This window comes from Mycteria americana, chromosome 1 (assembly GCF_035582795.1).
Source record: "Mycteria americana isolate JAX WOST 10 ecotype Jacksonville Zoo and Gardens chromosome 1, USCA_MyAme_1.0, whole genome shotgun sequence".
Classification (NCBI taxonomy): domain Eukaryota; kingdom Metazoa; phylum Chordata; class Aves; order Ciconiiformes; family Ciconiidae; genus Mycteria; species Mycteria americana.
The window spans coordinates 149,223,473-149,249,957 of NC_134365.1; the positions used below are offsets into that span (position 1 = coordinate 149,223,473).

General features: G+C 35.7%; 1 protein-coding gene across 1 annotated transcript in view; it reads right to left on the reverse strand.

The window, feature by feature from the left end:
• Positions 1–420: 420 nt before the first annotated feature.
• VWA3B (von Willebrand factor A domain containing 3B) overlaps positions 421–26,485 on the reverse strand; it is a 67,301-nt gene continuing 41,236 nt past the window's right edge. Inside the window, exons 17-27 of the mRNA XM_075491926.1 lie at positions 26,340–26,477; positions 25,162–25,201; positions 24,885–25,041; positions 20,453–20,571; positions 17,595–17,645; positions 15,167–15,386; positions 8,080–8,200; positions 7,133–7,257; positions 5,817–5,954; positions 5,185–5,279; positions 421–735 (exon numbers count right to left, since the gene is read on the reverse strand). Coding sequence (XP_075348041.1) covers positions 459–735; positions 5,185–5,279; positions 5,817–5,954; positions 7,133–7,257; positions 8,080–8,200; positions 15,167–15,386; positions 17,595–17,645; positions 20,453–20,571; positions 24,885–25,041; positions 25,162–25,201; positions 26,340–26,477 — 1,481 coding nt within the window. The 3' untranslated portion in view covers positions 421–458. The remainder of the gene's footprint in view (positions 736–5,184; positions 5,280–5,816; positions 5,955–7,132; positions 7,258–8,079; positions 8,201–15,166; positions 15,387–17,594; positions 17,646–20,452; positions 20,572–24,884; positions 25,042–25,161; positions 25,202–26,339; positions 26,478–26,485) is intronic.

Consider the following 26,485-nt stretch of genomic DNA (forward strand, 5'->3'; position numbering starts at 1 on the left):
CAGAGTGACATAGAGTATAGATACTGATGTCAGCTTTAGCTGAGCTAGCTCAAACACTAAAAGCAATTTAACCTCTAAAGCATTGAGCTCCATATGCAATAATTTAATGCCTGCAATATAGACATACCTTTAATCTAACAAGTAACAAGCAGTAAAGGGACTGGAATATATACTCTGCTTACTAGCAGGTACTAAGGTTGGTGTTATTGCATCTTCACTGCTACTACAAATGTTAGGGAAATTAAGGTAGCGTATGCTGGAACATGCTTTATTCGGTTCTTCCCTTTGCTGTGGAAACACATGCTGAGAATGATCAGTGTGAAGAATGGTTTCCAAAGGAGGTGAAAGAACCTTGTCACATAGGACATGGGAAAGCAGGCTGGTCTAACACCCAGAAATGCAAAAACCTGGTTCCTTGTGTGGGGATTAACTGAAGGCCCATCAGATGTGTTTAACTCCTAATATTTATAATTTTCCAGAGCTACTTCCTTACCTTCAAATTCTTCTTCATTGCTAGGCAGTGAATTTCTTCCTGTCTGTTTTACTTCCCTTCTAGAGACAAACAAAAGATCATCAGAGTCCAACATCCTCTCCCTGGGATGTCTTTTGTCTTCTGCTCTCCTCTTCTTTTTCTTTTTCCCCGTATTTTCTTTCACAATACTTTTCTTTGCTTCTTCTCCTTCTTCATCTTCCACAGATGAGTGAGGATAGGGCTTTCTGGTCTCTCTGTCCAGGCTAGAAAATCAGACAAGGAAATTCACTAAGCTAAAAGCACATGTATCATACACTATTTAAAATCCTTTTTTACATTACATAGATTTCACCTTTTCCCACATCTCACAGTACTGACAAGAGAAGGACTCATCACACTCTTGACCATTTGACAGGGCTATAAACATCTTACAATTCAGTTTCCCATTTATTTATAAAACAAGTAAAGAATAGCCTAAAACAGGGCTCTGGCCCCTAATTCTGTCTCTCTCTTATGACTCCAAAAAGGATTTAGACAATAGTTGTCTTTTATGATGTGGGTCCAGAGCACGTAGTGTCTTACTTTGCATATGGAATTTTTAGTTACATTTGCAAAGTGCTGTGTTCTGCCATAATTATTTCTTTCCACTGTGATGGCAGGAAAACACCCCAAACAGATGCTAGCATCTGATATTAAAATGACGAGAGCTATATTAGTACCTCTAAAGGTTAGTGAATTAAGCATGACCTCTAGTACACACCACATAAACATCAAAAGACAATCCCAAAGAACCCAGAGCTGAAGCGTTAGCCAAGCTATTGTAACACATCTATGTGCACTGTGGACTCCTTGTCAACAGGGGATCCTGGGCTATCCCTTTTACTTTTTTTCCCTTACTTCTAACAGGACTTAGCACACAAGGATTGTGTCTTTTTGAGCTTCTAACATCGTATTCCATTCAAACTTTTTGTTTCCTTTCTGATTCAATTATGCTTCTACTTTGTTTGTTTCTATCAACAATGTCAGCATGTTCTCATTAGATCTGTGCACACCCATAAGCAATATGCTGCACTGTTCCCCTCTGATAAGTATGACATGGGAGGTAGGTACCTATTTTAGAATATAAGAAATAATAAGTTTCAACGGGAAGCACACTTCCATGCCCTCTAAAAGGTAGGGGCTCTAATGGAAACTCCAATTCAATCTGGGCTGGAGCACTGCCATAGCACTGCTCATATTAGTAACTGATTAATGTGTAACTAACGAAACACATTTGTTTAATGGCTTTGAATGTACACCTCCTCATAAAAGGAAAACAATCATTCAACAGGGCATGACGGTTACACAAAGAAACAAATATAAAGTAAAATCATGGCCAGTACAAGCTTTTTATGATGCAGCCACTGAGTTAATGTAGTCAATGCCCAGAAGAGGACATTATGTATGTCTATATGATACTAAAGTGACATGTTAAGCAGCAAGAAAGGAATGAGATTTCACTTTACAAGTATGTGGCTTTACAGGGAACGCAAAACCTAGCTGAGAACATTACAAGCAAAAGATGAACATTCTGAATTAGTAAGTGCATTGTCAGTGACTGTCTACTCAAATCTTATAAAGCGATTTACTGTAGAGAGTTACAGATCCAAGAAATAGGAAACTTAAAAGACTCTTAACTGTAAAAGCTATATAGTACCAGGCTTCTGCTGTTAATCCTTGGAAAAGAGACTAAAAATTCAGCAGAACCAGATATGATAGATAATGTGGAAAAAGATGGAGAGAAATATATTGCAGTAGATGATAAAGTTGGGAATGTGCAAAAGAAGGTGCTATGATTCTGGCATCAATTTGTGGAATACTGTGGATCAGTAGTATCAACAAGGTTTTTATCGGCACACCAATGCACTTCACCTGGGTACCTGGGGGTTAGGTCTATGTGGCCTATATGCTAAAAATTACTATTTATGTAGTATATCCAATGCCAACAGAGGACCCTGGGAATCCCAAAGGTTCAAATATGTCTAGTTCAGGGCTGTAAGTGGGTATCTACGTTAAGAGAATCTCAGTTTCAGATGCTCAGCTGTCTTCTCATTTCTTATTAGCTGCTTTACACATTTCACTGCACTCTGCGCTATAAATCTAGACATTCAATGTACACCCATGGAGCCAAAGTACCTAAATTCCACTCTCAGAACTGCCAAATGCTCAAGTGTTACTGCTCTGAGTCCCATGATGTCCCTTTGTGTATCTGGGCCTTGGTGTCTTTAAAACAGTAGCAATCAGATGTAAGTAATAGCATTTGAAATAATACCGTTTGGAGGCACTTCTCATGTTCCTTTAATGGGGGTAATTTGAGGACAATTTGAATAGTGCTATCCTCAAAAATAGAGACATTTTGCAGTAAAAACATTGTCATTTCAAATATGGTGGTTTGTTTCTAAAATCTACAACTGCTGCAAGAAAAAACAGAAATGATGTAGTGAAAACTTCAGACCTTAAAACAACTGTAAGACATTGGTGTGCTCAATCATTATGCTTGCAAAATTTATGCTCTATTCCAGGCCATGCTAGAAACTGTTTTAGCTTGGTCTAAAGGGGATAAAATGAATGCCTTAACTGAGAGTCCATTATTTTGTGCTGTGGCAACAATATTGTTTGGAATATTTTATTTAGATTTCATTAATTTAATTTCAATCATCTGCTATACAAACTGGCCAGTGCATTTACAACCAAATCAGTGTTTACTAGCTAGAAACACTATATAGAAATTCACAATTAATATGACTTGAATATGCAGTTTCACATAGTATTTTACCCAGAGATCTGCCAGATTTGATATAACTTCATCTAAAATTTAGACCTAATGAGTACATTTACTTCTCATTTGCAAAAATGTAGTGCATTCATTTCAGCCAGTTCTCCAAAGAATTCCTCTGTCTGCCAGTGAATAACTCAATTTTCTCATCATTCGTACATAAAAACGGCAAGTCAGCTTGCCAATAAAGTCTGTTTGGAGACTGAACATTACATTTGATATTAAAGCAATCAGTCATGAAGCAAAGCATGTAGAATGGAAGCCACTCATTGCTTATGCATTTAGGCACATCTTTTCTTAATAAGGTACCTCACTTAGAATATAACCCAACTCAGTGGAAGGGAAAGACTTCCACTGATTTTGCTGGAACTCAGCTCAATTATATACCTGCCTCTTTTCAACTGGTTGTGTGCATTAAGTAGGAAACCGTGATCTTCAGGTTTACTTTTTGGTGAAAAGAGGCTACCATCATGTAGGTGATCTGGCCTGGAAAAAGGCATTGATATATTTCCAGATTTGGAATTCTGCTCAGTAAAGTGGAGGTATTAATTTGTTCATGTGCTGTGGCTGTAAGCTGGCAGAAGAGGAAGTTTCAAACTGCGCTGGAATCACTACTAGAAAATGTGTGGGAACCAGGGCTTGAATCAGTGTTGCTTTTTTGTTCCATCATTCTCAGGGAATCCATAGATCAGCCCACGACTGGTACCCTCATCCATCATTTTTAGATGTAATCTTTAACACTGATCATCATATTAGAACATTTCCATAAAAATGAAGAACTTCTAAAATTGTCTTTAAAGGTGGGATTTGTCCTGTTCATGCAACCTCTTGGGAAGAAATCTCCCATGACGGAGATTATACAATTCTTTGGCAGCAGTGCCCATACTACATTCACATACATGGAAGAGGAAACCCTTCAGTCTAGAATCCCTGTGGGATGTCAAGGCAGATGGAAGATTGAAAACAAAAGTATATGTTTTCTCACACAAAAAGTGAAACTGCGCAGCTCCTTCTGGGAAGAGGCTATGGATTATAAAGGTTTACGTGGGTTCAAAAAAGTAACCACAAAAATTCGTGGAAGAAAAATCCATCAAGGCTGTTAATACAGAGATTCCAATTCTGCTTCAGGAAATCTTTAAATCACAAATTGCTGGAGGTTGGGAATGTATTCTGGAGAAATATCCCTAGATGATAGTTCTGATCTTATTCTACTTCCTAAGGTCTGTTGTTGCTTACTGTCAGAGATTGTTGGTGCTCTGAAGGTTATCACAATCCAATGCTATTTCAAATGGATTAAACTAGACCTTAATACAAGATGAAAAAGTAATCCACAATCACTTTGAACCACTGCACGTTCAGCACATACTTCACACCAGAAAGATATTACCCCTGCTGTACGTAAGTTTTGCAGAACTTAAGTATGGGCTCATATTCACCTTAGATGCTCTCTCTCCATCATTCCCCAGATTTAAGCCCAGTAGAAGATTCAGTATCTTCGAAACAACTTGCAATCTAATGCATAGCTTTATATCACAATAAATATCTTAAAAGAAAAATAAGGTCTACAACAAATAGGAACACCATCTCACCTTTCAGCAATCTTCTAACAGCTTCCTGGGGCTAAGCTTCAAACCATCACATCCCACCAATGTTTCCAAACTGAAAATAGGGCAATAAATTGCCAGATAATAAAATGGTAGGGCAGACAGTTAATGCTCTTCTGATTGACACGCCTGTGGGTCAAATCACTTGGTTGCATGTGTAGAGCAAGCCAGTTCACAACAACTGTAGTTAGAGTACTACATATGGAAATCTGACAGCATAGTTGAACCCTTAAGTGCAACATTTAGGATTCACATAAAATAACTTTTATATTTTTAGGTTCAAGCATACTCACGTCAAATAATCCATCTGCACCATTCTTATGTACAGACAGGAAAAGGCATACTTTGTTTGGCTGATTTTAATAAGCCCCCTTCTTGCACAGTGTTCCTGCAATAATACAATCAACATTCATCTAATTTAAATCTAAATCTCAGAAACAATGAAGATACATATGTATAAAAGGCCAACTGTTTTAATGCAACTGTAATCAGCCTCTAAATAATGAAGATAAAAGTTTCAAGTACAAAGTACATTTTCTTAACATGCACTATGAAAAATGCAGTAAAATTATCATAATGGCTTACAAACAAACAAACATAATGAAATGAACTGAAGACTATACTGACTGTGACAAAACCCCCTTTGTTTCTCTTTTTAGCAGTATGGAGCTTGTGAAAGCCACCAAATGGATTAAAGAGGAAAGAACAGAGTATGATTTAAGAATAAATTAACCTACAGGATTTCTTGGTTCATGTCTATTATATGATCTCTTCATTGAGCCCTGAAATCTGATTTACTTTGGTTAGCTGGAGTCAGGGATTGGGACAGTGAGCTCATTAGCCTGGAAAATTCTATTTGCCTCATCAGAAACAGAACAATGGTAATACCATTGCCGAATTGGTATCATCTTCCAGGTTTACTTACTTTCCTGTTGTTGAACATCAGAACTGTGTAGAGTTTATCACCTGTTTCCTCCCTCTTTGGTGTTGCTATGACAATGGCAGGTGCATAATATTCATTTCCCATCTGTATCCCAGTTCGGGCAAACACATAGTCTCCAACCTGCACGCCAGGAAAGCATCAGTTTGCAAGAACAGTGTAACTTGCAAGTTTTACAAGACATAAAAGGTAAATATTAAGGTATTTTTACATGAATTGTCATTCTAAAATGTTCCCATGCTTTAATATGGATCTTTAAAAGAGAAGAAGAACTTGGTCTTTGCATGTACCAGTAACTCACAATTTCCACTGAATCAGGAAGAGAACACAAAGCAAAAATAATGGACAGAGCCCTACTAAATGTACCAGGGCTCAACTAGCAAGTTGAACAGAATGAGGAAACCCTTACAACTCTTCAGCCCCTTGAACTTCATGCAAACTTATGTTTTTAGTAAGCTTTTAAACCAACCTTGGGAATTTTAGAGAATTCCATATTTAACTGGCATCTGACTAACAAAATCATATTAAAAATGAACACAGAAGTCACAATTTTCTATCAAATTCTGCAGATCTTCTCTAGATTTGGATGGTCCCCTTACAGAATATCAGGAACTACCTGATCAGGATTTGCCTTCATCTCAAAGGGAAAAAAAGGCATGTCTCTAGTTTTAAGTGTAAAAGAACAGTTATAAAAATGCTTTTTGTATTCAAAACAGCTGTATCCATTCTGTATCCTTTCTGTATCCATCATCACTCTCATGTGTAAAATACGAATCACCTGAAAAAACAACTGTGATTACAGACAGTCAGCTGATAAATTTTAAATAAAAACAGAACTGGAATAAGAATTTTTTTTTCATTACTGTTATTTGCCTTAGTATAAGGTTATCTTCTAGATTTAAAATATACTGTGAAAAACAAATGGTTATGACCTGCTGTACATCACATTGCGTATAAAAAGCTCTCCTTGATTCACAATCTATGTTATAGGAAACAATCATTCTGCTGGTAAATAGCTCACCTTTCTTCTATAGATGGCTAAATATTCATGTTTTATAAAGAAAATAATATAGAATTCTAATAAACAAAGGAATAGGATTACAATAAAAACAAGCTCCAAACAAATGAAAAATATCATGTTGAAAATAGCATATTACTATCACTAAAAACTCTCCTTTAAAATAAATAGATGTATTTAAAAGATTAAAAAATCATCCATCCTTTTTTCTATGTGTGACCAAATGAACAAAACAAAATAAAAAAATGCATATTTGCTGTTATAAAAAAATACGATTTTTCACCTGCAGATATGGGCATGGCATAGCACCTCCCACAGGTATAGCGAACTTCACAGGTACAATCCAGGTCTCCCCATTGTTGAAGTCCACAAGTGCAGAGGTAGAACTGATATTCTTTATCACAGTTCCTAAAAACCCAACATAATAAAATATTCAAATTATTTTTCTTTTACCCCTTGCGGAAATTTTCTTTAAAAATCCTATAGGCTGCCACACATCACTGAGGTCAAACATATTCTTCATTTCATTTAGTTAGGGTAAGCTGTGCTAGGGCAACAGAGAAATTCGTACCTGACAAAAATACAGTCTTAGTAACCATTCTTAATAATGTCATAAAAATAAAACGAAGAATAATTTTCAAGCCCGGATCTGAAATCTGTAAGCTGATCAGGTGGATGATTGTTGACATAATAAACTATTACGACATATTACCACATAAACTATTACCACAGTTAATTAAAAAACCAAACAAGTAAAGGTAACACAAAAATAAACACACATTTTTTAAATGAAACAACAGAACACAATTTTACCTACTAACCATTCTGGCTCAAAACTCAACAAAAAGGCAGAAGCATTTAATGAATTCTTTGAACACACACAAAAGCTCGGCCTTTGCCAAACGCTCAACAGAAACATTCAAGGGAGACATCAAAGAGGGACAGGTTGATACTCTCAGATACTCAGTTACTTAAAAGGATTTCCTTCCATACTCTTCTTATATAAATGTATCTGAAGCACATCAGCATTGTTTTTTAACCTTACAAAATGTATGTCTTTTTATAAATGTATATATGTGCACACACAAGATATACATTCATTTTTCATGAATATGCACATGTAATATTAAATCCAGTTAAGGCAGAAGTAGCTAATTATGACCAAAACTAATATATTATCAGTATTAATAAACTCTAAAAAATATTTTAAATGTGGACAAAAATATATACCTGGATAATAAAATCCTGTGACATCTGATCTTGCAATCACCTTTTGGCTTTTGTGAGGCACAAATACTTGGCCTTTTGGTCTTTCTTTAGACTTTGACTTCACAGTTTCTTCTTCAAGTCTCTGTAATTTGACACAATTATTATTTCACAACTAAGCCAGTCAGCCTCAATCTATCCTTTGGAATTAATTAAAAATTTAGGCAATGTAATGTTATGACCTCTGCAGATAATTCACAGTAAACTGGAATTATTGTAAACATTCAGAATAGTTATAAACAGAGGAAGCTATGTTACAGGAAGTACTCATGGATAAGATCATCTAAGAGTTTTCACTATAAAATCCTGTTTTACATCATCATAACAATACCTATATTTTCAAGTGTTCAGGCAGAAATTTACCTTGATGAATTATGGTTCTGGCTGCCATTTTCCTAGAAAAAATTTTACAAAGTTGTACAATTCATATTCAAGAATGAGGTACGGAAAAATCAACTGATTTTGCAGAATAAGTGAAGGTGCTCTACATGTCCATTTTGTCCAGATAGGTGGGTCTTCACAATAATCTTATTTTCATTAAAAGTACCTCACTGTATGGAATGACTGATTAAAAAAATCAAATACAGAATCAAAACTTTTTTAGAAAATCTTGAAGTGTCTGGAAAAAATGTTTATTTACAAACTATAAATTCAAAATTCAATTTTTCAGCAGTTTTAAAACATTCCAGTTTAGCAAAATATTAAACCACATTTTCCAGAGCTGCCACTGTCCATCATTCTGCCCTGAAGTTTGGGTTCTTCATACACTAATTCTCCTCTTTGGGGGGCAACTCCCCAGACTACAGCTCCTGTAATGTACCACAGCCACAAAGAACACCAGAGCTTGCTGTTGAATTGCTCATAAATAAGTCTGAGAATAGAAATACCAATGGGGCTGGCTGGCTGTGGACTGACTCTACTCCTAGTTGAAGTCAGTGACTGCAATTAGTAGTAACTGAATGAAGAATGCAAAAAGCACGATGGATCTCACACAACAACTGAGGCAGGGGGCTGTGGGAAACACAGGATGTGAAAAATAGTTAAAGACTCACAAATCACAAGTGGCTCTATGTGAAAATATACTGTTGGGCTTTCCAAGCTTCTGCGTACTTGACTTGACAGTCACCACATTCTTTTACCTTAAAGCCTTTTATATCTCACATTAACATTTTATGGAGCCTCGGTGTTATTTGCCTTTAAAGTAAATCATGTTCCTGAATCCCTTTTTTTCTAGAAGGAAGAATTTCTCCTCATTCAGGGCATCTCTCTTACAGGAAGTTTTGAGAGGATAAGAGTATTATATGTATATGTCAGAATGTGAAAGAACACTTTATATTTTGCTTTTCTGAGAAAATTAAGAAAACCGATGATATAAAAACATTTTCTTTCTAATATTAAAAAGTCTGTAATCCCAGTATTTTTATAAGTACTTTTTAATAATCCTCTAGAATAACAATGTAATTTATATTTACTAAAACAATAGCAAATTAATTCTTGAGAAAGTCTATTATTTTCTCCATACTGCTCACAATAATGCTTCTAAATATAAATTATAAGCATGCAAAGTTAAATAAATCATTGTTTCCCCATTAATTTTTAAAACACATATTTATTAGCCTACCTTGTAAACAATTTGCAAGCATCCATCTCTTATACAGTTCCTTTGAATCACAAAAAACCACAGCTTGAAATGTCAAACTTTTCCACACATCTACACCTTGTTCTGAAAAACAACCATAACTCACAGACTCCTAAAATCCCCTGCTTGCTAGGGTGTGTATGACCTGCTTGCTCATCTGACAACATTTTTCTTCCTAAAAAGATATATTTGATTTTGATACTCTATTTTCCCTAACAGGCAATAAAGATGGAAAAGATGGGAATAACTTGGACTAAATTGTTCGTTCGCAGTTTCACTATAATTATCACAAACTCTTTTTCCAATCTCCCCCTCAAAAATCATTAAAAAACCCTCAAAAAAAGTCCTAAAAATAAGCAAAACACACACAAAAAAGCAAAGAGATATTTTAAATGGGAGATACGTGGTTTTTTCTAGTTTATTCTTTACCCCTATAGAATATAAATTATACCAACACTTCTGTTTTTCAGACTCAGTCTAAACCCGAGGCTCTTCACAGCACTTAACTGACTGCTTGAAGCAGAACCTAACAAAGGCTGATTTGAGTGCAAAGACTCACAGCTCCACAGACACAAAAAGGTATTTGGGTAAACCATTTACTTAATTCCTCAGGCTCCAAAGGGACAGCTGCTGCTGAATATTTATTATCAACTAATTTGTAATGCTTGACTAATAACTTGGGCAACTTCCAGCACTCCGCATTAATCCAAATACTAAAGACTGCGCAGGCATCCACAATGAGGACGCCGAGTCCTGCAGAATTCAGGTGGCTCAGAAATACTGTCTAAATTCAAATCCACCTCTCCGTCCTCTCACACAGCCTTTAGGTGTTCAGCACAATTGACCCAGACACTGTCAGAGTGCCCATTTCTGGCATATCATTCTCCAGTATTTTTATTACAAAAGAGCCCCGTTTGATTCTCAGGGATTTTCACCCTGTTTAGCTCTGCTTCTGTTGAAGGCAATGCATTAAACCACATGAGGTGAAGAAGACTTTGTTTCCCCCTGCCAAGACCTGCTGCATTTTAAAATTCCCTTTCAAAGAGATTAGTTTTTGCACTTTCCTACTGTAAGTGAGAATAGATTGGAAGACTATCCACAGATCTCCATGTATCTTGGCTCTAACTTTGGCTTTTCACAATCCTGACACCTCCAGAGCCAAGCAACCACTACTTTTCCCAGGCTGTCAGTGGCAACAAGCCCATTCTGTGTAGACCACAGTCGATTTTTATGAGCGCCTAACTTTTTGTAGCTACACACTGTCCGTCCAGCAGATTACTTCACTGATGACAATGGAAAATTTGACCAAACATTTCTAGGTAGTTACAACTTTTCTGTTGTTGCGCTATTTGGGATGCTTGTTTTCCCTTGTCTCGCTAAAGAGACACAAGAACACAGGCAGGGTTTTGCCAAGCTGTTTAGGAAACATATGAATGCAAAAAAAGGTATCAATAGACAGCAATTAGTGATCCTTAAACAGTGAGGAAGAATGAGGAGTGTAAGAAGTAGGACACCAAGAAATAGAAGAAACTGCCAAGGGAGACTCAGAATTTCTGTTCTTGTAAAGAATCAAGTATCAGCTATAAATATTTCATTAGGAATAATTAAATCGATTGTATATGAAATACATTTTTCAGAAACAAGAGACTCCATGAGCCACTAGAGGTCCCTTTCCACCCAAATAAACATGCTTTACAAAACATTATGCTTATTAACCATCTTAAGTTATTTTTAATCACATGGTGACCATTCAGCAGGGTCACAGACAAGTGTAAGCCTTGCACTTTCGAGCTCATCCTAAGGGAAACACAGTACTTTTAAAAGTATATTCTTAATGAGAGTTAATCCTTAGCAATGAATGCAGCTTTATTTCTCTGCAGAATCTGAAGTCCATTCATATGCAGAAACATAAATATTTAGTATGAGATAAAATGTTCTCCATCACTCTCAAAGGCCAGATTATAACACTGGGGAAAGAAATACTTTACATGAAAATGTTATGGCCATTAACGGAATGCACCAAACTGTCCAGGAAGCTATCATGCTTGGAACATAGTAACGCCGCAACCCCAGTAGACCTGAGGTTGTCTAATGAGAAGTGGGTAGGGGACCCTGAATAATTCCTTTTACTAGGTGACATCATGTTCTAAACAGCTTTATAATTCAGTAAGAAAAAAACATAAGAAATGATGGCTGACTCTTATGCCTGGCAAGTTCAAAATAGAAAACAGATACAATATTTTAAGTCAAAGCAGTTACTTATTAGAAAAAAAACCAAAATGATACGCTCCTCATTTTTAATATCTTTAAATGAAAGCTGAGTGCCAGCCTGAAGAGGAAGATTTTTGTCAACCCATGCTTTAATCTGTACAGCAAAAGGAACTGAGTAAACTGAGTAAAATACAGTCTATGATTAGCCCTCCAATTAGGTAATCATCACCATTCAGTGTTTTATATTTTGCCTGATAATAACTAAATGTGTTTGCTCATTTCCCAAAGCATTTACTTCTTGCATCACTAGACGTCTTCAGTCACCTCACGGCCCTGTGCAGATGGATGTCTACTTCATCCTCCTCCAATAAGGCAGTGGCATACCCCACTTTTCACAGATACGTGCAAGCATAGCAGCCTGAACACCCAGAGAAGGTCAGAGCACAGAGGGAGCATAACCAGACCATTAATTCAGTTGTAGGCTTAAATAGAAAGCTCTCATAGCAAGGACATCCAAAAAGGATTACTAATTCTTCTAAGAAGTTGTGAAGGTAATTAGGAACCCTTAAAAGCTAAAAACTAAGGAGTTTTATTTTTAATTTAGTGAAAAAAATTAGCAGGAAATTTAAAAGTCTGCTTTGTTGAGTACACCTCCAGAATAATTGTGATTTTTCTACCATCTTGCAACGACAATTTTCATTCAGTGCCATATCAGCTATTTCCTTGCTGTAATGTATTTCAGCTGGCAGTTTATTTTTTTATACCCACCTTGTAGACAGACATCACAGTTGGAAAAACCTCCGACAGCATTTTTAAAAGGCTCCCCAGCTTTTTTTCTGGTTTTTTTCACTGTTTTTTCCACCACATAAACAGAACTCTAATTACATCTGCATTTCTGCCTCTCACTCTTAAAGCCTTTCAGTTGCAGATTAGCAATTACTGAAGATGGTGTTCTGATTAGGCTCCTAAAGCAGGTTGACTCAGGATAAGTGATTGCACAATGTTAATCACATCATGTCTGAGAGCACACATTGGTTGTTTCAAGGCAACAGTAAAATTACAGTCAACAAATGAAACATGAACATGTTTCTGGTGCTCTTGTATTGGGACATTATATGGCAGAGGTAAATCAATAATCAAAATAGCTGTATTAGCAATGGAATATTTTCAGACTAATGTAAAATTAATCAAGACCATCTGTTTTTCAAAGACATTAAAGTGTTTTCAAATGTACAGTCTTAATGGAAAAATATTCTCAAAAACCACAGAAAACTGAATGTGATCCTTTCCATAATCACTTATTTTCATACATGGCCTGTGCTATCACAATATATTCTATTCAATTTAACACAAATAATTTTTTATAAATTATGTCATAGTACAGCTCATCATGAAAACTATTGTTGATCTCGATGAAAAGAGAGGTATATCTCAGTCAAGGAATGTCAAATAAAACAAAAGATTTTTGGTATACTCTGGTAAGCAGAGAATATGGATACTTGGCATAATTTGCAGTTGTAAATTCCAACTGTACATTTCCATTTGTTGCTGAGAACTCACAATATAGGTTTGTACTGTGCTCATTTGAGTTTCACTTTGCTTACCTCTTCAAATTGATGTATGTATGTGTGTGTATATATTTATACACACGCACATATTTATATATGTATACATGCATACATCAGGGCAAAAAAGAACTATTATGACCATTTGATTGTACTTCCTACATAATACAAAGCATAGGACTTTCCTCAGCAATCATTGCAACTAGGCCAACCAGACTGCAAGTTCAGTCAGAGATTAGTTTCCCTCACGCAATGATTTAAAACAATGAAGAAGAAAAGGAATATATTAATATATGAGATTTATGATTAATTCTCTGTTTGTTTTTACTTATCCTCTATTAGAACTTAGAGGTCTGAGAAAATATTTTCTTTCTTATTAATTTCCTAGACAGCTTATTTTAATATTGTCATAGTATTACTCTACCTAGACAGCAGTTCTGCAGAGGCAGCAGCACTCCCAGTGAAGCACTGTTTGATGAAGCTTTTAGATGAAAAAACTTGAAACCGAGTAAGAGAATTGGTTTGTTTTTTTTCAGAGGTAAGTACTTTGAATTTTAAAGCATCAATAGTGTATACAGAAATCTTTCCAGTGGGGAAGATTACATCACTTTTAAAAACCTAAAAGTCTGTTCTTCATTTCCCTGAGAATTCATACTCATATCTTGAAGGTAAAACCATTAAGGTAGAATCAATTCATTTTCAAGAATGTTCTGAAAGAGTGAAAATAATAATAGGAAAATACAACATTGTAGCCTAAGATATGTTTTCTGACCATATATATCACCTCAGAAAAAGTTAAAATGAAAAAGTATATTCTCTTTTCCAATAGGGCAGCCTAAAATAACTTACTAGCCTTATTTTTATACTTGTTGCTTCATGTATTTCATTAAATCTCTCAATAGCATTCCAAGTAAAATCAGAGGTTCATTTGGGAGACACATACATATATCGATCAAAGATCACAAACTTCAATCACAGTATCAGAGTAGCTAGACTACTTTCTGCTAACGTATTAATGGAGTGGAGAGAACACTCCAGCTCGCCAAAAGTAGGTGTCCGCTTCAGGATGAGCTCCAGATGCCACTGATTCCGTTCACAACACTGTGAGATTAGCCACCAGTTCATGTATGCCTACATTTTATGGACAACTAAATTTTAGTGTCCGAATATGAAGCTGAATCCCACCTCTTCTCTCCATCTTTTCTCTTACAAGAAAGATACCGTGGAAGATTACAGTGAATTACTCCAACATTACAAGATCTTTTAGTCCTGTTTATCAGATATTAACCCAACCGCAAATCTTATATCAGAATTGCCTTTAATATATCTCTTCTTTCTCTTCTTTCATATGTATCTCTGCTGTCATTGCAGAGGAGATAAAGATACTTTGCTCAGATTTGTTTCTAAGAGGCTCAATTTCTGTGGCGCTCTCAGCTTCAGAACTTTGGCTTCCCCAGTACTTCAAAAAAGTCCTTGAAAGCTTGCTTTCTTTTTAACTACCTTCCTTCCTCTATCCATCTGTATAGCATCAAGCTAAATGCCTACTTTATCAGCTATAACCATAGAACAAAATTATTGCAGAAGCACATACTGAAGAGGAATATCTGGGGGGAAAAAATCCCTTCCAATCTATTACCTTTTTATTGTTGCTACTGTGTGATTCTGAGCTTTTCTCAGTTTCCTTTTTGACAGCTTCCTGAAGATCAGAGGCTTGTTGTATATATGTTAATGCTGCCAGTATCTCGTCTTCTAACAATATTACATCTTCATAGGAAATCGGCCATCCCAAATTTTCTAAAGCCTCCAGCAAAGCCTCTTTATGTTGCATATATTGAACTGGCCCATCCTCTTTAAATCTTAAAAAAAATATTTTTAAAAAATTAGTAATCACAAGTAGGAAAAATTTTAATTTCAGCAGTACTTTACGAATAGAATCACAAAGCATAAAGGCAGAATAAACCATCAGATTCATCCAATCTATCTTCTGTATGCCACAAGTTCTTGCGTTTCATCCAGCTACTGTTGTGTTTAGTCAAACAATCACATCTGCCTTAACCATATCTCATAGCAAGACCACAGAGCAATTCAAGTGGCTGAGCATAGATATCTGGTGCCATTTTAGATGCCCTAGAATATGTGAGGCATCAATAAAGCACTTGCAGATACGACTGAGAAATTACAGAAATCCCTGGCCCTTCTGGAGCAGCAGCTAGGGTGAAGTGGTAAGCATCTAGACAATCTAAAATGGCACCAGACACCTACTAAGTCCTGATTTGCCACATCAGTCTTGACTGATCACATAAGAAAGAGACAATCTCCCGCTGTTTATTTCTCTGTCAGTCCTGCAATGCTCAATTTTACTCAGTGATAAGGAGTTTGCTTCCGTCCATGGTTCAGACTATGTCAATGTCCACTAGCCTAAAGAGACGGTTTAAGCTACACACTGAAGGTACTTTCTAATTCACGAAAGGTGAATTAGATACAGTTTGGTTGTTGATAAAAACCAAACAAACTGAACCCTCCAAAATCCAGAACAGGTAGAAGTCTTTACATCTCCAGTTAGAAGTTACATACTTCTTTTCAGTACTCAAAAAGTAGCTCTTTTGTGGCTCTTCTCTACAGTTTTGCCAACATTTTAAAAAGTGAAACCTAGAACTGGGAAGAGTATTTAAGTGTCTGTCTTACTAGCACATACGACCATGGTGATGCCTACCACGTTGCCCTACTCTCTGTCACTGTTTATCTCTCTACTCCTCTAGGAACTGCTTTGTATTGAAATTAACCTGACTGGTATAGTTATTTACCTAGATTTTGTTCTCTATTACCTGAATCCATTATTCATTTATAACCAATGTCAAGCTAACTTATCTCCTGAGTTGGATCTCTCAACCATTTTGAACACAAGCACAATGTTACCACTTCTCTAGTAAATTTGAATTTCCCTAGCATCTGAGATAACATTTTAATACACAGTAGTGAACCAGAAATCTCCTCAACCAATTATTTCAGGACTCCTGTGACCAAGTGAGTAGACTTTGTTTATTACTCTCTCCTTCCAGATTACTGATTTTAAAAGTATGTTGTCATCCTTTCATAATACATGAATGTGATCATTCAAATTGTAAATTTAGAAGAGAAATAGATCAAATATTTCAATTTCTATGCACCAATTTTAACAATTTTAATATGCCCCTCTAGCAACAGACTGTACAATTGCTAGGACTTTTTTTTTTCCTTATATACATAATTTGCCATACGTTACCAACAATAAAATATTTTCGATACCACCCTAATTTCTATACTCTACAACTCATTGTCTATCAACAGATGTCTACTTCCTTTTTTTTAATTATATGCTGTTCTTCTGTTTAACAACCTTCACTTTCTCTCTGCACCAGAACGGGGGTTTAGTTCTCCTTATTGATGATAGAACTATGTATTTTTTGCTCATTAGCTTAAGTCTTCTTAAAAGCATTCTAGTTTTCATTCCCATGTTTCTGCCTAGGAATATTTCACGCCCATTCAGTTTTCATTAATTGATCTTCACTTTATTCTCTGAAGTAAACAGACGCTAACTTCACTGATGTCAGTCCTGTTTACACCATCACTAGTTTTCTAAATCAATATACAGAAATAAGCTAGTTTAAGTAGTACAAACTTCCAGTGTGATATACAGTTCCAGCACATGCTGTAAAGGTGCTTATTATACCTTTACAAACCAGCCACTGAAGTGCTCTTTACCAGATGAGAGAATATTTACCTTGATGCCAAAGGCAATGACATGCTGCCCTCCCAAGGCCCTGCCACTTGACACATTAAGAACAGACCAGCACCATTCAAATGGAATGCAAGTCCTTTCCTATAAAATAATAATCAGCACTGCAAGAAGGAGGTCCAGAATTTAATATTACTCCATATCACATACACATTTTTGAAAGTAAGGTATAGTTACGAAATATTAGAAAATAAAACCAGTTGGTTACAGAAATAGTGCTAAAGAAGGATCAAGTATTTATGACCAGCCTTTCAGAGGTAAGTTAGAAAACCAAAAGGTGATAGCTTACTTGTCTCTTTCCTCCTGAGATAGTGCTCTCCAAATAACTAGGTTTAGGCGCCTATTAAAGAAAGCAAAGCAGTTTTTGAGGGAATGCAGTTCTTTGTGCATCTGATCATCTCAAAACTAGCAAATAAACACAGTTTCTTAAGATATCTGCACTGATTTGTATTCCAAGAGCACTGTATCATCAAATTGTATCCTTATCATTCAGCTATGAAATTATCAACTGCAAGAGAAGATGGGAAAACAGCATCTTCCATCAAGTAGCAACATGTCTATTTCAGGGTCATAGAAGGATTAATGGCAATCACTGCTGCTTCCTGCCAGGATTTTCTATGGATAGTTCTCTTCAGCACCAGCAAGCTAAATCAAATAGCAAAACTGATTAAATGCCAGTTAAGCTAAGCACAGTTCCTCCAATTAGACAGTTTCAGAAAACTGTAGCCTGAAGACACATGGAGAGCAATGCTAATTTTTTTTTTCTGCTAAGATAACCCCTCAGTTGTGCATTCAGTTTTCTACTTCATTAAACTCTGGCTATGAAGAAAAACTACTGACAGGAAAACAGAAGTGATTATCCCAAAGCAATGCAGTTCTGAGATCTTTTAAAAGCACCACTAAACTTTCTGCTTTTGCTTTCTAGACATAAATTATAAACTCTTATTAGGTCATCTAGCTTACAGGTTTCTCTATTAACATCTCAAACAATTAAGCCATCACTCAATTACTTGATTTCATACTATAGAAATAAACCTCTACTGATGATCCTAATTGCTGTAATTATAGAAAAATTTCCCAACTTCCTTTGGAAATACAAGAACAAATTAATTGTTAGGAAAAATTCAGATTGTAACCATTACTTTTAACAGTCCTGCTAGATTACTGGTGCATGTACAAAAAAAGCTCATTAACACCAGATTTTGAATATTAATTTCTTGTCGATTTATTTTATCTACTAGAAACCAAACCCCAACATTTTTAGAATTTAAATTACTTAGTTTATTCACAATCTGCAGTCTCAGCATGCTCCCCTGCCTGTTTCGTACTTCTAAATGTGCACACTCATAACTAACTCATTTGTAAAAGCCTCTGGCTATACAAGATCGTACACATTTTGAGGCTTCCAGCATTCTTCTCCTTCAGTACTGGATATTCTCTTTGTCAGAGCACAAAATCTCTGCCCTTGCCACTTTTTACCCTCTTAATCTGATGCTAAGGTCAATCTATGTACAGGGAAGATATTGTCATGCTTGTTTCTGTTCTTGAAACCTGCATGCCCTGACGTATGGTATTATCTACAGATGTCAGAATAAATTTGTGACCAATCACTATTCACAAAGATGAACTGCAGCCTTTGCAAATTCAATTACTGGAAAAGTACTGTGGCATTTACAGCAAAATAAATTTGACTGGGTTGCTGTTTCACATGTAGAGGAAAAGCAATGAGAAAACTTTTTTACATTGTCAATTATAAGGATCTTTGGGCAGATCTCTCTTCTATACATCTTTTTCACAGAAGTAGGGAACTTAATCCTACTATTGTAAATACACTGATTCATTGACTTCTATGGGTAAACATAAGTAAACAGTACTGCCAATCACCAAAGTTTTAGGGAGACTGTGAAAATGCTGTCAGTAGAAGATCATCAGAGTTTAACCAGCAAACACTTTTCTTTCCCTCAAAATTGAAGTCAATAAATGTAAAATTTTCAATGGTATGGCACAGCAATGAAAAACTTGAATTTTTTCAGAAGTCAGCATCAAAAATACACCACTTGAACCTTTTATCAAAATGAGTGACAAATCCAGATTTCTATAAATTCTTCATCAGCCTGATAATAACAGTATTGTCTCAGTGACAGAGCACACAAAACCAATAGATTTTTCTTCACTTAATTCCATTAATATTAGACATAGCAAGCAGCATTTGCAAATAATAATTCTTGATTTTTACCACAAAAGATGGATACATTTAGAAATAGGAAATAGGAATGAAAAAGAGAGCTATTACATGCTTTAAAAAGAACTGGTGTGATCATAGAGGTACAGAGGAAAAAAAAACTTAAAGGGTCTCAGTGGCAGTCATCGAAAAACAAAGACTAAACACTTGTCATCAAGGGTTTTTTGGTCATAGAAAATAATTACATCTGTAAATGTTGTTAGAATACAGACTGAAAAGATATCTAATTTATTAAAACAATTCTAGTCAAAGCTCTCATAAGGTTACTAAATGACATTAGTAGTCAAATAATTGCATTACTTAAAAAAATGCACAAAGTTAGATCAAGGAAAGAAATAACTTAGAGATCTAATGTCCTTGTCCTGTTTACTTCTGATGTGCCTTTACCAACATTTAATTAATAAACACAACACATACCTCTCTCAAAAAAAAAAAAAAAAATTTAAATTGTCAGTATTTATAGGTGCCTCAGTTACACTCTTGCATCCATAGTTAAGTGCTAGGCAGCTGGCAGCAAAAAGCAGGCCACTAATTTAAATGTCAGTCTATGGCTTTAGGAGCTTAATTGTAAGTTAAAAGTCTGGCTACTACTGTATGTTTAGGGGAGATTCCTCCCCAGGGAAGACTGCTTTCAGGTTTATTCCCAGAAAGTAAAAAAAATATTTTTTTTGTGTCATTGAACAAACATAATATAAGCAACATGTTATTTATTATCTCCTTGCCTTCTGCATCTTTTTTTAAAGAAAAGAAACATTTCTCCTACAGGTTGATGGTGGATTAAAGTGTGTCAATGTGCAGAATTACCAGTATTGAGCAAAGCATGTGTGAGCAAATACCCACTACCTAAGAAAAATCTGAAATTAGACTGATACTAAACATGATAAATTTCTGATGAGTAGACTTGCCTTTCATAGGATTTAATTGCTTGTTCCAGCTTCTCTTTATAAGCATCAAGATTCACTGCCTGAGGATTAATTAGTGTGATGTGCTTCTTGTCATTGCCAAGATGGGCCAACGGTAGCATCTATTATACAACAAAAGACAAAGACTTCATTTATCATACAATTTTTCCTCCACCAGAATAACTGAATGCCCACGAGTCCATGTCCAAGGATCAGGATGGACAGAAGGAACACTGGAAGGCTGCAGAAAGAAAGATCTGAAGAAATGTCAGAACTAAGACATAGTTTCCAGCCTGTTAATAAAAACTTCTGAAATGATACAATCTCTTTATGCAGAAGTTGCAAATTAAGATTCCTAACTACTAGTTAATTCTAACTAAATCAGTACTGTCAAAAAACTCAGTCTAATAATGAAAGGGTAGGTTAGAAGGGAGACAAGCATGTCTAGAGCATGACCATATTCCAAATTGTATTGCTTTAAAGCAACACTCTCTTATACTTATTAGCATCTAATTCTAGCATACAGGTGTGATAGTTACTTATTTAAGTGTATTTAATACTCTTATTCTGGAGGACCATATTTTCTAAGGAATTAGGAGTACTAAAGATGGAAAGAGATATTTTTCATCATCACATTGATCACCAAAGTGTGAAGAAGCTGGATATCGCTCAATGAAACTAGTCTTAACCACAATAAGGCTTAGGAACCTAACCAGGTTGGTCAGAATCAGGAACTTCAATACCTTTCAAATCTCACAATACATCATCTACATAACTCAACTTCATTATAAAATAGAAAGTTATACACTCACAAGTAGATCTTCAAAATGCAGAGAAAAGGGTAGAAAAGGATGACAGAGAGGAGGAAAGATGCCTTCCCATCTCTCAGTCCAAAGTCCCACCATCCTTCAGCCTCTTAAATTACTCAGTAGTTTGTATAAGAAAAGCTATTTTATATATCAATGTCCTGATGATTATTATAAACAGCAAAAAGGAAGAAATGGAGAAGACAGAGAATGTTACTCTCCCTAGAACTGTCTTCAACACATATGGTTGAGTGGGAAGCTTCTCCAAGTGCCTGTCTGAGATCAGGATACAGATGACAAAAAGATGGATGAGGTTCAATTTAAATAAAACTAAAACCCCTGTTGGGGGAATAAGGCAAGCAATCAGAAAATAAAACAATAAAAAGACTTCTTTAATTGAGAACATTTTTCAGTGATGTTTTATTTGTGTTTGAATCATCATAGCCTAGCTGGATTCCAAATTATTGCTGTATGACCGTTTTTTTTCAGGAGCAGTGGTGTGACTTTATATTCCTCTCTCTTTCTGAGGATGTCTTCTCTCTGATTAATAAATCTGTGTCACATCAGTGCCAGACCACATCAAAGCTCCTCGTATTAAATTAATCTTAAGATCACTTAAAAGCTAAAGTTAATGGGAACATGTCAGTGAAGTATCTTGCCAGAGACAGATGAGGTAAATCTCTGCCCAGAACTGTGAGCCATGAAATCTGGCTACCTGTCATTTCCAGGTGAAGTTTGAAAGCTGAAAGGCAAGGAACTGAAAGTACTCCTCTTCCAGTTCCAAACTGCCGTGGTTGTTGCCTGCTATGTTACTCAAACCAAGTTTATAAAAGTTCAGCAGGGCTTCACCACATAGAAGCCCTCTCCTACATTCCCTTACAAATTCCTAGAGTGACCCAAGTACAAACAGCATCATTTGCAAAATGAATATTTAATACAGTTTATAAAACACTTTGAATAGAATATGAGGGGCAGACAAACATAAATACGTTATTACAGTATTGAAGAATAAAACCAGAATGGAACGTGTCCTTAGCAAATAGTAAACTTGAAATATTATGCATACTTAGAGAGCAATGAAAATTGCTCACAAAGACACGTGAAAATTGACAGATTCAGCTGAAAGAAATCACAGGGAAGCTTTTTTAGTGAAATGTTTTGTCATTTTCTAAATTAAATACTTAAATTTTCATATCAAAAGAGTTCCCTTGTTTCAAAATGGTTTTTATTTCAAAACCAAAATTTCAAATTTTTAAAGACCAAACCAAAACACAATAACCCTAGAAAAATCTTTCTTATTTTAGACTGAACAAGATGTTTTGGTTGGCTGAATCTGAACTTGATTCTTTTTAGCAAAGCATTGATTCAAAACTCCATGACTTGCAAAGCTGTACTTAAGATGCCACAATCTGCAACAGATACTCACATGGTTCTATAGGGAAGGTTTGCTCCAGAGCTACCACAGCATACTTTAGATAAGCCCCCCAAACCAATTTTTTTTTTCTGAATATGAATCTGATGGGTAGTTTAATGAATCAACCTCTTTGAAATAACCCAGGTGAAACTCACAGGTCACATAGAACTGAAAACAACAGGTCAGCCTCTTGTTAATGAACAGTTGTCATGGAAACCTTTTGCTTGCTGCATCTCCAAGGTGAGAAAACTGTTGATAGTTATTCCATCAGCACTGCTAGCAAAGGCCGAAAATAAAAATTATACTATCACCAGAAAAGCAAACAAGGATGGCTGCATTCCACACCAAGAAAATAAGATCTCAGAAGGAAGAATGCAAAAATGTCTGTACATTTATTATCTTCAGTGAAGTCTTCTGAAGTACTGGAATAACCAAGATTCTTAATCAATTTGTTAATGTCTCCTATTCAAGCTCTACGTCTAGTCTCAGAACCTTTCTGCTGTTTTTCTTGATATGCTGGCATGAAGCTTGAGGAAGAGTGGATTCCATAGCTCATAAATTATACTGGCTCCACCTCATCTGCAACCCCCAACCTTCTTTTTGCTTTCTATACTCTGCTTCAGACCCAGAAAAATCCATGTCTCTACACACAGAACAATAATTTTCCACTGCATGCCTCTATACAACTAATGGGGACTAGCAGGTACAAAAAAATGGTAAAAACGATATATTATTTTGTGTTTATAGCCCTGAATCTAAAGAAAGCCCATGGATCACTGTTTAGATTCTGTACAGCAGCTATTCATTCTAAGAACACTGAACTTATTTCAGTCCTGAACTAGACTACCATAAGCTCCCATGAACTGCCATTAAAAATTACCTATACATACCACTTGCCGAATCACAGCTTTGGCTATTTTCAAAGAGCATTGTTTTACAGACTACTGTTTTTGCAAAGAGCAGTTCAAATGCAGCTCAGGATTGTCTGGAAAGGATTCGAAGGAGTCTTCATTTAGAAACATGGCAGAAAGAACTCTACTTTAGTAGGTGTATTCAGAAGATGGGAAAAGAAATGATTGCTCAGAAATCAGACGTAAGAGTTATGTAAAAGTCACAACGTCTTTTGTTTGACATTTCACTTACAGTAGATTGTTTTGTACAGTTTAGTAATCACCAAATATCTGATTTTTTTAAAAAATGGCTATTTTACATCTGAAATGTTAAAAGTACATTTTTTAATGCTTTTGATACAAAAAGCCATCTTTTTATTGCATACAAAAAAAATCTCACACTTCAAAAAAATCCTTGAAGATCTTGGTTTTACTAAAACAGAGGATGTGGTTTCGCTTCCACAATCTGCACGCTATAGCAAAAATTCCCATTCATAAATTTAAAAAACAAACATGAAAACTTTAAAATGTACAAATGTGTACATCTGCTATAAATATTTTACTTAGTTCTATATCACATCCTATTCTAAAACCAACCCTTGCTCACCCCTTATTATTTAAACAGATGCTGTTCAGCTTTTTCTTGGAGTATTGTTTAAAAAAACAGTTTTTATTAGTTAAAACGAGCTGTAACATATTCATAGGACTTTCATAGGATGCATCACACAAGAAGAATTAGAGCAACTTGCCACAAAATGGATTTCCTTTAAGTGGAATGGCAATTACAGCTTCATGATACACAATTCATCGCGAATTTTGCACAATCTCACAATTGTCTACACCTATCAGAATTAAATTTTAATTACTGAATTCCGATACTTTTCAAAAGGTCTTAGCAGACACATGTAAGCCTTGAGAATGCACAAATCCACAAACTGTGCACCTGCACAGTTTTCCAAATGACTTTATGGACCTAAAATACATACTCCAGTGAATTAATATGTATCAGTATAGGCTGTGGTGCTCAAGAAATTGCTGAACACCTGATGGCTGCACACTGCCATCAACTGGTAACTGTGCAAGAAAAATATATAGCTCTAAAACTTAAGAGTAAAGTCTGCAAGAAATACTATTAACTATCAGTTTTATCTTCTTACTCATGCATGAATGAACATTCAGATATGCATTATACACTTAGTGCACATCAACCATCTACAAAGAACATTAGAGAATGCAATTATGACATTTATAGCAATGACTAAAAAAATCCTTTTGAAAACAGTATCAAGTTTTATGTTTGCTTTGAAACAGCGTAAGAGTTTTACCTCATCAAACACTTTAGAAACTACATGCTTGTCCAGAACTGGGATGTATTTGGTACCATGAGGGACAGCTGTAGGAGCTAAGGCATCCATGATGGTGAGTCGCCTAGCAATCAAGCCATGAGTCTTTAACCAAAGAGCTGAAGAGATACCTAGAGAACTAGAAAAAAGAGACTGTAAGACATAGCACAAGGTAGAAATACATTTGAGAAGTTTGAAACGACTGAAGAAAAATATAAACTATAATTTTTGTGATGTTTCTATATGTGCACACACATACCTTTTAGATGTCCTTTTCACAGCTTTCTGCATTTTCAGGTCTAAGATAAAATAATGGCATTTCATTATCTCACAGGTTTTGTGCACACAAAAATATACATAAATAAGCTGACATATAATAGCATCATTTTTTTACTTGAGCCTACTAGCAGTGTCACAAAGACTACACAATAATGCCTACTTCAGTTGCTAAAGTAATCAATGAGAATTATGTTTCCTGTGTTTCTTGGCGCTTGATCAATAGTAATAGTGTTACTATATGCCTCATGAGCCCTAATTAGTCAATGAGGAAATTTATAAAATAGGTGGGGAATAATTTGATTTTTTTTTAAAAATTGAACTTCGTATGCATTTTTTTCATATAACCCAAAAAGAAAGATTAACCAGTATATTCCCCAATTCAAGATGTGATACCAAGTACTATCACTAATGAGAAGGCCAGGAGTGGCTACTTTAAGGTATACCACTATGAATATCTGTATAAAAGTTATATAAAGAACTAAAAATAAGACCTGAAATGTAAAAAAGTCAAACATCTTTAAGTATCATAGGTGAGGTTTTAGAACAACTTAGAGGACCTATCATAAAGTTGATACTTGCATGAATTACCGAGAGAAATGAAAACTATCTGGATGTATATCCAAGCCCCATTGGAAACACTTTTGTCTCTACATATGCCTCTGTCCCAGAGAGCATGTTTTTTGCAAGTCTAAGCACATTAATAAAGTGCAACCTCCTTTCACATTGGTACCACAGAATTAGAAACACCACTCTCAGCTTTAACCTCAACATTAAACTTAACTACAAATTACTGTATCACAACAATCTATTACTGTATCATAACAAGATTCTCAAGATCTATTTATTCTGTTGACAAGAAGCAACTGTGATCTCCTTTCAGCAGTCTAAGGCATAGCTGTATCACAGCTGCCACATACAGTGGACATAACTAAGCTGTTGTAAACTAAATAGTTTGGGCACTGGTAGGAGCCTTGCTGCAGCTGTAAGGACCTTGTTACAATACCCTCCTGCATGTCCAGCTCTGCATCTCTGCTGCATTCTGGTCCTTTGTACTGCAGGTGTGCACAGTTTTGCCTCAAATGAAGCACTATTAGTTACAAATGCAGCAGGAGAAATGTTATCGTCTGCCCTGCCCAGAGCTTCCTGTTGTCAACTTGCCTTTGAAAATGGTTGTATATTTCATGCTCTTTTTGACAGAAAAACTCTTTTTTTCAGGAGATATTCCTTCCTCTGGGCTTTCTTCCCTAGATTTCATGCTATGGCTCAGGATTCGCAGCAGACTCGTCTTTGTTTGTTCTGCAAGT